Source organism: Myotis brandtii, unplaced genomic scaffold (genome assembly GCF_000412655.1).
Source record: "Myotis brandtii unplaced genomic scaffold, ASM41265v1 scaffold123, whole genome shotgun sequence".
Classification (NCBI taxonomy): domain Eukaryota; kingdom Metazoa; phylum Chordata; class Mammalia; order Chiroptera; family Vespertilionidae; genus Myotis; species Myotis brandtii.
In genome coordinates this window covers 2,692,967-2,703,308 of record NW_005354291.1, presented here as the reverse complement: position 1 = coordinate 2,703,308, position 10,342 = coordinate 2,692,967, and the positions used below count along the sequence as shown (strand labels likewise).

The 10,342-nt window shown below is 39.5% G+C and overlaps 1 protein-coding gene across 2 annotated transcripts in view; it reads left to right on the top strand.

Annotated features, from left to right (window-relative positions):
• Positions 1 to 6: 6 nt before the first annotated feature.
• TBC1D32 (TBC1 domain family, member 32) overlaps positions 7 to 10,342 on the top strand; it is a 115,483-nt gene continuing 105,147 nt past the window's right edge. For both annotated transcript variants that reach the window (XM_005858938.2, XM_014533753.1), the window contains exons 1-4: positions 7 to 195; positions 4,686 to 4,847; positions 8,605 to 8,782; positions 9,443 to 9,511. In XM_005858938.2, the coding sequence (XP_005859000.1) occupies positions 41 to 195; positions 4,686 to 4,847; positions 8,605 to 8,782; positions 9,443 to 9,511 (564 nt within the window). In that variant the 5' untranslated portion in view covers positions 7 to 40. The remainder of the gene's footprint in view (positions 196 to 4,685; positions 4,848 to 8,604; positions 8,783 to 9,442; positions 9,512 to 10,342) is intronic.

Below are 10,342 nucleotides of genomic sequence, written 5' to 3'. Positions count from 1 at the left end.
TTGCGCGGACCCGGAGTGATGGGCGTTGGATTCCGACAGGATGGCCCATTTCTCCGGCGAGGACCAGGCGACGCTGCAGGTGATGCTGAGGCAGTTGTTCCAGAGCGTGAAGGAGAAAATCACGGGTGCTCCCTCCCTCGAGTGCGCCGAGGAGATCCTCTTACATCTGGAGGAAACTGATGAGAATTTCCACAAGTAAAATTGCTTTTGTTGTCTTTAAGCAAACAAAACAGCTGACCCAGAAAAGTAAAAATGTAGTTGGATTAAAAAAAAAAAGTGCATTTGGTTATTGTTAAAATAGCACCCCAGTTGGAGGTTCATTATTTTATTTACCCAAATACCGAAATTATTTATTTATTCTTTCCTTATTTTCCAAAGCATCTGCTTGCTGTGTTTTTACTGCCGCACCAACATATCCTGATTCTCCATTATTTTCCTCCTCGGCAACATAGTAATTAATGATAAGTTGTTCGTGTTCTTTTAGGAGTAAGTCTATTATTTCAGAGTATTCCTGTCACTATAACAAAAAACATTGAGTTCCAAAGATTCTTGTTTCTTTGCTGATCTGGTATCTCAGTGGCGGCACCAATGATCCATTCCGAGGTCTGCGGGAATACTGAAGTGAGGTTGTTAATGTCCTATATCCCTATGAAATAGCTTAAGTTTCTGTAAAGGGATGAAGCCCATACGCAGATATCTGTTGTGCAGGTGAGGAATGTGAGTGTAGTAGAAGAAGTACCAGTGCTTTGGGTTGGGAAGGAGTAGGGGTAGGAAGTTTAGTGGGAGAGCTACCATTTCAGGTGAATCTTGTAGGATATTGCTTCTTTATTTTTATTTTTTAAAAATATATTTTATTGATTTTTCTTACAGAGAGGAAGGGAGAGGGATAGAGAGTTAGAAACATCGACGAGAGAGAAACATCGACCAGCTGCCTCCTGCACACCCTCCACTGGGGATGTGCCTGCAACCAAAGTACATGCCCTTGACCAGAATCAAACCTGGGACCCTTGAGTCCTCAGGCCGGCGCTCTATCCACTGAGCCAAACCGGTTAGGGCAGGATATGCCTTCTTCAGAGACCTGTGTTTTTCTTTTGATTTGAATCATATGATTTAAATTAAGCCATTGAATCGTATACCACTGGTGTCTCAATTTGTCAGTGGTAGTGGTGTTTTTACTTCAGTGTTTTGCATTTTATTTTGATCTTACAGAGATGGCATTTTAATTGTTTCTTGGGTGTCCTGAAGTTGTCCTTCTTTGAAACTCCTACTCATTTCATATATATGGGCATCAGGGAGCCTGGAGCCCTTTATTTAATATTTTGTGCAACAGTTTGTGTTTGCTTGCAGTTTTATGGGGGAAGCATATACGTTTTCACCAGATTCTCAAAGGAGTTTTTAAAAGTGTGGAAAGAGTTTTTGTTAATGTAGAGTTTCTAATTTCATTAGTGTTTCTGGTTATACATGTGGTTGTTTTTTGTATTTCCATGATTTTCTTGTTTATTTCTTCATCAAATTCACTACTAATAGCTGTTATTGGTTGTTAATTTCTGCTCTTTGTATTTTTTCTTTGAGAGAAACTTAAAACTTTTGTAATCAATGCTTAGCTCATTAATTTGCAGCTTTCTTTCTTTCTTTTTTTTTTTTTAAATGTAAGCATTTAAGGCTACACAATTGCCTATAAGTATTGCTTTAGCTGTGTCAATTTTAAGATGCCTTTTTTTTTAAGCTAAAGGTGGATCATTGTGGTTCTTCTCAGCAGGCTAACAACTGTTATAATAGTGTAATTTACTCTTTTTCAGCAAGATTAAATTAGATAATTAAATGCCTGCTGATTAACTTGCATAGTTAATGTTTACTATTTACTGAAGATACTTACTTGAGGCCTACCCAAATTAATTTAGACACACTCAAAGTAAAAGTAAGCTTTATAATCCTAACAGTAGTTGAGTAGTTTGTAGTGTTAAAAGTATAGTTGGTAAAATTCATGTGTTACCTGCACTAACCTGAGATCTGTGCGTTAGGAGGAAGGAATCTCTATGTAGGAGAGGAAAGGGGGAGGAGATACTTGTCTTTGGTATTTTCATAGACTCTTACAGTCTCAGAGTTGGAAGAGATTCTAAAAGTCGATTAGTTCAAGTGCTCATACTTTCATTTGTCTCTTTTTTCACTGACTTAACTCTCTTTGAGCATTAGATGTTCTTGAGTCACTTAGCAATGTATTGCTTCCGAAAGTGTTTCATGCTTCAGAATATCTGTCCTCCCATCTCCACTATCAGAACATTGCTTTCTTTCTTTTTTTTTTTTAAAAAATATATTTTATTGATTTTTTACAGAGAGGAAGGGAGAGGGGTAGTTAGAAACATCGATGAGCGCATCGATCAGCTGCCTCCTGCACACCCCCTACTGGGGATGTGTCCGCAGCCAAGGTACATGCCCTTGACCGGAATCGAACCTGGGACCCTTGAGTAGAACATTGCTTTCTTAAATCCACCTGCTGTTGTCATGGTATTAGCAAGAAAAATAATCTTTATTAAACAGGCCTACAGGGGAAGCTGGTGTCTCTAGTCTAAGCTTTTGGCATTTTTGTAAGAAAATGATTGCTAAGATAATTATTGAGTCCTGCCCAGGCAGTGGTTGAACCAGAGGTCATGGTTTGATTCCTGGTCAGGGCACATGCCCCATTTAGGGGGCTAGATCCCCAGGAGGGGGCGTGCAGGAAGCAGCCCATCAATGATTCTCTCTCATCTTTGACATTTTTATCTGTCTCTCCCCCCTCTCCCTCCCTCTCTGGGGGAAAAAAAAAGAATTGAGTCTGTAAGTGATGGAATTTCAGGCAGTGTAATAAAGTGGGAGAAACGTAGTTATTTGGAGAGAAACCACAGGAGAGCCCTATCTGGTGATTTGCCCCAGAGGGCAGTTGCCCTAAACTATCTCTACTTCCCATAGCCTCTTCCATTTTTCTACTGTAAACTCTTCGCAGTTTCTAAAAAGTCCAAGTTTCCCCCCTTTCTCTGAAAGTGGCAGCAAGGATTTGAGGCCTGTGGGTGGGGAGAGAGGTAGGGAAGAGGACATTGCTTTCATTATGTGTGCATGTGTTGTGTAAATTTTTATGCTTGGACTGGCTCCCCATAAAACAGACAGCCCTGGTTTTAATCAGTTGAAGGCTGTTTGAAAAAATACTGATGAATCAAAATATCCTGGGGTCTGGCAGAGGAGGAGTGGCAGAGGCTGGGCCTTGGTGTTTTTGAAAAGCTCTCTAGGTGATTCTGATACGCAGCCACGAAATACTTGCATTTCACTGATTATTGTATTACAGCCATCCCCCCTTATCCCAGGAGGATACATTTCAAGACCCCCAGTGGGTTCCTGAAACCTAGGATAGTACCAAACCCTACACATACACTATGTTTTTTCCTATTCATACAAACCTTTTCGCTTAAAGGAAGCACTTTACAGCTTCTCTTTGGCATATCCAAATTGCCCGCATCACTATTCTTGTGCTTTGGAACCATTATGAAGTAAAACAAGGTTTATTTGAACCCAAGCACTGCGATACCTCTACAGCTAATCTGATAACTGAGATGGCTAAGTGAGTCATGAGCAGGGAGCCTATACAGTGTGGATATGCTGGACAAAGGGATGATTCATTCTAGAGAGGAATGGAGCAGGAAGGCAAGCAATTTCATCATGCCTCAATTTAAAGCTTATTGGTTCTTATTTATTTCTTGTTTACTTATGGAATTTTTTATTTAATATTTTTAGACAACAGTTGACCGTGGATAATTGAAACGGCGGAAGGAGAAACCTCAGATAAGGGAGAACTACTGTGCAATTTTACTTAAAAAAATATACTTAACCAAATCTAATGATTGTAACCCTGTACCTGATATTTTTGGTTTGATATGGAAGGAACACAATAATATTTGTTGAATTGGGTTTATTCTTTGTTTTACAGAAGAACCTACCAGTGAATTTAAATTAGTGAACTCTAGTGTGTTTAAGTTAAATTATCTTTGTCATTGAGAGACCACAAAACTCTCACCTTTTAAAATCATGATATCAATTATAATCATTGCTCTTTATTTTCAGTAAGCATGTTTCATAAAATAATTATCCACTTTTGGAATTCTGAACCTCTTACGTTTGCTGTATTGTCTGTTTGCAAACTGATTTTAATGTTAGCATGAACCTAACAATATGAAGGAAATATATTAGATCGTCTGAGATAGCTCTCTCTGTAAACAGAAAAGAGCTGATAGGTGGAATTTAGGTCAGTTACCACTTTCAAAATGTACAGAAACCTCTTCTAATGATTGGAGCTTAATCTTTTCCTATTTATTCCCTCACAATTGCTGTTACTCTAGCTTGGTTTTCTTATCAGCTTGAATAATTGTAAAAATCCTTAACAACTGCTTTCCCTCTCCTTTAATGTGCAGTACACATTAAAGATGGGAGCATTCCAAAGGTGTGAAAAGACTCCTAACCCACTAAGGGTGGGATAGGTCCCGAAATTTGCTCTCCCCTTACCTCCCAGTGTGTTGTTCAATGATTTGGGAGAGTAATTTAATTCTACTTTAAAGTAAGAAATCTGAATATGTCACAAATCTTTCTGTGCTAACACTTTTTCTGGATGTGGTTACTGAGTTCGTGATATTTAGCACTTATTTTTAAAATATTTGTTTCAGCTATGAATTTGTGAAATACCTCAGACAGCATATATGCAACACTTTGGGGTCTATGATTGAAGAAGAAATGGAAAAATGGACATCTGATCAGAATCAGGGTGAGGAATCTGGCTATGACACAGTTGTGCAGCATGTTACTAAAAGAACTCAGGAATCTAAAGCGTGAGTATGCCTACAATAATATTTTAAAGTAATTTTTCTCTCAGCAGGGCTCCCTGAAAGCACTCCTAACCAATGCCCCTCCCCCCAGTCTATTTCCCTCATAGCAGCCAGAAGACTCCTTGGAACAGTGAATCAGATGGTGCCACTCTTCCTCATAACACTTTTCAAAGGGTTCTCATCTGCTTCATAGTCAAATCCAGTTTCTTCTGTAGCCTACAAGGCCCACCGTGAGCCTTCTGCTCCCTCTCCTACCTCATTTCTTATATCTCCTTTGACATTGCTCTAGCGACACTGGCCTTGTTCTTACTCAAACAAGTGAAGGGATTTGTATTCGCCCTTTTCCTAATTGTGTGACGTACTCCTTCACTTTTCTTTAATAGACTTTATTTTTTAGAGTTGCTTTAGGTTCATAGCAAAATTGAGCAGAAGGTACATATTTCTTTCCCCTATACCCCCACTCTTATACATGCATAGACTTCCCCACAAGAGTGGTACGTTTGTTTTAATTGAGAACCTACATGGATGTATCATTATTACTCATAGTTTGTAGATTGCATTAGCATTTTCTCTTGGTGTTGTGCATTCTATGGGGTTTGGACAAATTTATAATGATATATATTTATCATGATAGCATCTTACAGAGTAGTTTCACTACTCTAAAAATCCTCTGTACTCCACCCAAAACCCCCTCCTCCTCCCAACCTCTGGCAACCACAGTCTCCATACTTTTGCCTTTTCCACACTTTCAGATAGTTGAAACCATACAGTATGGGGCCTTTCAGTTTGGCTTCTTTCACTTAATAATATGCATTTAAGTTTCCGTGTCTTTTCATGGTTTGATAACTCATTTCTTTTTAGCACTGAGTAATATTCCATTGTCTGGATGTACCAGTATGACATGTGACACATGTCATGCTGGGGATTAAAAAATATATACATACATAATGGGTATTATATTAATTTGTTTATAATTACATATTATGTAAGTCACATATCTATATATATAAAAGCCTAGGCTACCAGCCGACTGGCCAACTGTTTGACCAATAGCTATGACACACACTGACCACCAAGGGGCAGATGCTCAATGCAGGAGTTGCCAACCTGCGGTGACTTGTCAGCTGTGGTTCTCGGGTGATGCACCTGGAACCAGAGAGGAGGGAGCCTGATTCCGGGGTGTGTCACCTGAGAACTTCCCTCTCACAATCCAGGATCCCTCAGGGGATGTCTGAGAGCCAGTTTCAGCCCGATCCCCGCAGGCCAGGCCGAGGGATCCTACTGGTGCACAAATTGACTGGAACGACAGTCGCTATGATGCACACTGACCACCAAGGGGCAGACGCTCAACGCAGGGGCTGCCCCCTGGTGCTCAGCGTGCTCCCACAGCCAACCTCCTGCAGCTGGCGGCCAGCCAACCTTCCGTGGCCTTCCCTCCCACTGGTCCCTCCCCTCGGCTAAGGCTCTGGGCACTGGAGAATCTGGGTTCGGGAAGCCTGTAGGAGGAGAGTGACCCTGATGCAGATTGAGACGGAGTAGCTGCTCAGAGGGGGCAGAAGCGGCAAGCCAGCAACTACAAAGAGGTAAAGTGAGCAGCACGGCCATCTTACCTCTGCCACCGCACCGCTCGCCTTTATGTCCCGTCAACCACTTCTAGCTTGGCCCTGCGCCTTTCCGGGCTCCCAACTGCTAATTGGCTAGCGCTCCTACGGCAGTGTGCCACCATTGGCCGAAGTCAGCTACCTATCATGACTGGGGGTGGAGCCCCGAGAAAATGTGCAGCTGAGGTAGGAGAGACGACCTCTCTGTCAGCAACTCCGCCCCAGGGAGAGTGAGGTGGCCTGAGTGCGGGCAGCGAAGTAGAGCTGTATTTCCACCTCAGAGTGTAGCTGTTATGTATGTTATATAAAATAACATATAATTTATGTCATTTAAACTATATTTTAAAACCTTTAAACTTGAAAATCTCAGTCTGCTATTTCTATCCAAATCCCCCATCATGGTTTTATTGCTTTTATGAGAGAGAGAGAGTACCTTACCTGTCCTTCCTTTGATTATGCATTTACAATGACCTATTAACCAGAAATATAAAAAAGGAAAGTTTCTGTGCTTATTTTCCTAATTTATTACCATTATTATCGTGATAACAAATATTTGTATTGTGCTTTATATTTGTAAAGAATTTTGAGATACATATTCTCAATTATTTCTTGCTATAGCCATGTGAAATAGCTAAGCTAGATTGTGTTTTTCTTAATCTCATTAGTACTTGAGGAAAAAGAGACTTATTTATGATGACAGAGCTGGTAGGTAGTCAGGATTCTAATTCAGGTTTTCTGACTCCAAATTTAGTACTTTACTCACTATGTTTATTTAAATCCAGTGCATGGATTCGTGCACTGGTGGGGTTCCTCGGTCTAGCTTGTGAGGATCAGGCAAAACCAGCTCTCCAACATCCCCTGAGGGATCTCGGATTGTGAGAAGGTGCAGGCCAGGCCAAGGGACCCCATCAGTGCATGGATCCGTGCACTGGGCCTCTAGTATGTATACAAGATCTTTGTTTAATCTCTTCCCACCCTCCCTCTTCTGCCCTTCCCTCTGAGATTCATCAGTCTATTCCATGTTTCCATGCCTGTGCATTGAGTGTCTGCCCCCTGGTGGTCATTTCGCATCATAGCTACTGGTCGAACGGTAGAATGGTTGCTTAGGCTTTTATATATATAGATATATGAAATTTAGAAATTTAAATGGTTCAGGTCAAATATTCCTCATTTGTAAAATAAAGGGGTGGACTAGATTATTTTATGGTCCCATTTAGCCCTAAAATTTTATTTCTAGTGTATTGCAGATCACAGTCTAATATAAATATGGATGCTTGAGATTTAGCACTTAATAAATGGGGAAATTTATTTTAAGTTCTTTTTGAGAGTTTTAGATCCACAGTGGTGGATGGGATCTTAGAAATTATCCAGTTCAAACTCCTACTAATTTCAGGAATCCCTTTTTCTTTCTTTCTTTCTTTTTTTTTTTTTAATATATTTTATTGATTTCAGAGAGAGGAAGGGAGAGGGAGGGAGAGATAGAAACATCAATGATGGGAAAGAGTCACTGATCGGTTGCCTCTTGCATGACCCACACTGGGGATCGAGCCCCCAACCTGGGCATGTGCCCTTGACCAGAATCGAACCCGGGATCCTTCAGTCTGCAGGCCAATGCTCTGTCCACTGAGCCGAACCAGCTAGGGCAGGAATCCCTTTTCTAACATCCCTGACAGTGGGTTTTCTAACCTTTACTGAAAAGAGCCACTGACAGCTTAATTCTTATTTAGGTCTAAATTGTGGTTACAGGTGCTTGTAGATAGAAATAATAGGCATGGGATAAGGAAGGAAAGAAAATAGAGGGGGGATAGAGAAAGAGAGAAATAAAACATCGAAGTGTAGACTAGGCTGTGTTTTGGTAGTGTGATATTAACAGATGAGTTGCTAATTACTGGAATTCATCTTGCCTTAGATTTCTATCCAAGTAACCAGATGAAAAACTTCAAAATACTTGTTTTTGGGTCCCTATTAACTTTTATTACTGTCATGTAAATTCTGCTGTACCAGTAGTTCTTTAAGGAAAACTGACTTAGATTTTTTTCTCTTTAGAATTGTGTTCTTAAAGGGATATTACAGAAAAAATAGTCAGGTAGTTTAATTTAGTTGAATGTTTTCATTTTTGCTAATAATCTTTTTCTTACTGACACTGCTTTGAATTTAAGATACAAAGAAATGATGCATTCCCTGAAGAACAGCATGATGGTAGTGGTGGAATCTATGATTGACAAGTTTGAAGAAGATGAGATGCGAAGTCGAGAGAGGCAGAGGAAAATCCAAAAGGAGAAAAGCAGGAGTTACTGCACAGACAATTGCTCTGACAGTGACTCCTCATCCAATCAGGTGTGTGGGTTAGTTTTGCATTTATGTCTTGAGATGGTGTTTAATAAACACGAGCTTCAGTGCATGCTTTATTAGCCAGGTTATTTTTCTGCTTTCTAGTTTTAAGATGCAGAAGAAGAAGAAACAATAAAGTAATCTAATAGTAAAGATTTAGTTCATGAAATAACATCTTCTGGCATTACCTGTTCACTGAGTGATTACACTCTATCTGAGGCATGGAGAAAGGCTAAGGAAAAGTACAGGAAAGAAAAGGACCAAAAGTTCAAGCAGCATCGTGGTTATGCCTAGGGCACTATTAGTGCCTTCTTGTTTATGTTGTTTTATCTTTCAGTATTACTCATCTCACATTTCTGAGTACAAAACATTTTGGCTTTATGTCTTCTGAGTCTTATTATGTTCTACACATTGCAGTTGCTCAGCAAATAATAATAGTTTTCATTTGCACGAAGGTACACTGTTCTGGGACATTCAGCTCCCATTTAAATGCCCTGGGAAACAAAAATTCTCTATTTGCTGCCAAATCAAAATAGATCATCCCTTTCTCTTGTTCTGAATGCCTTTTTTTTTTTCATTTTGCTTGGAAGTATATTTAAAAATCATTTATAGAAGTACTTCTGAAAGTCTACTAAATAAATGACTGTTCTGTCAATTGTGTTACAGAGTTACAAATTTTTTCAAGGAAAATTACAATTGATTTTAGATCAGTTGGATCCGGGGCAACCCAAAGAGGTACGTTTAAAGGATAACTGTCAAGTTCGTCTGTATGTGTTTGTATATATGATTAGAATCGGAAGCAGCTGGGCTGTTTCTTTTTGAAGATTGTCTTTATTGTTATAACAATACTAGACAATACTAGACTGATCGGCCTGCTAAACTTCTCAGTCTGGAAATGAAAGGTCAGAGGAAGGGACGCTCTCCTGAGAGAGTAGTCATGGCTTGGAAGAGGAAATTTTTATTTGTAGCTTTAATTTTGAAGAGATGAAGTTATGAGCAGTTTTCCCCCAAACAGTTCCTTCACTGTTGCTTTGTATATGATATTTTAGAAAAAAACTCATTTAATATTCTCTCTACTTCTGAAAAATGTGAGCAACTTTGACAAATATTCATTTATTAGAAAAAGGATTTTAAAAGCAATTCTATTGAATTGTATCTGTTTATATTTTAAAAGTTTGTATAAATTACTGTTTATGAAGTATTATTTCATTTGAAAGTCAGGCTGAACTAGAAAATATGATAGGATTTTGAAGTGCCTAAGACTCTTGTGTATTTCTTGCCATTTGGTCTCCACGAATGAATAGTTATAATTTACTCCCTCTGATTTTCTAAAAAGTCACAGAATACTCTTTTTCCTCTCAGCATTTTGCATTCTGATTTATTTTTTAGGTTCTCAGTAAATACTATGTATCAAAAGATATTGAAATGGGATTTGAGTTTTATATGATAACTAGGGGCCCGGTGCACAAAAATTTGTGCACTGGGGAGGGGGTTCCCTCAGCCCAGCTTGCCCCCATCACATACTGGGAGCCCTAGGGGATGTCCTACTACCTGCTCCCTGCTCCC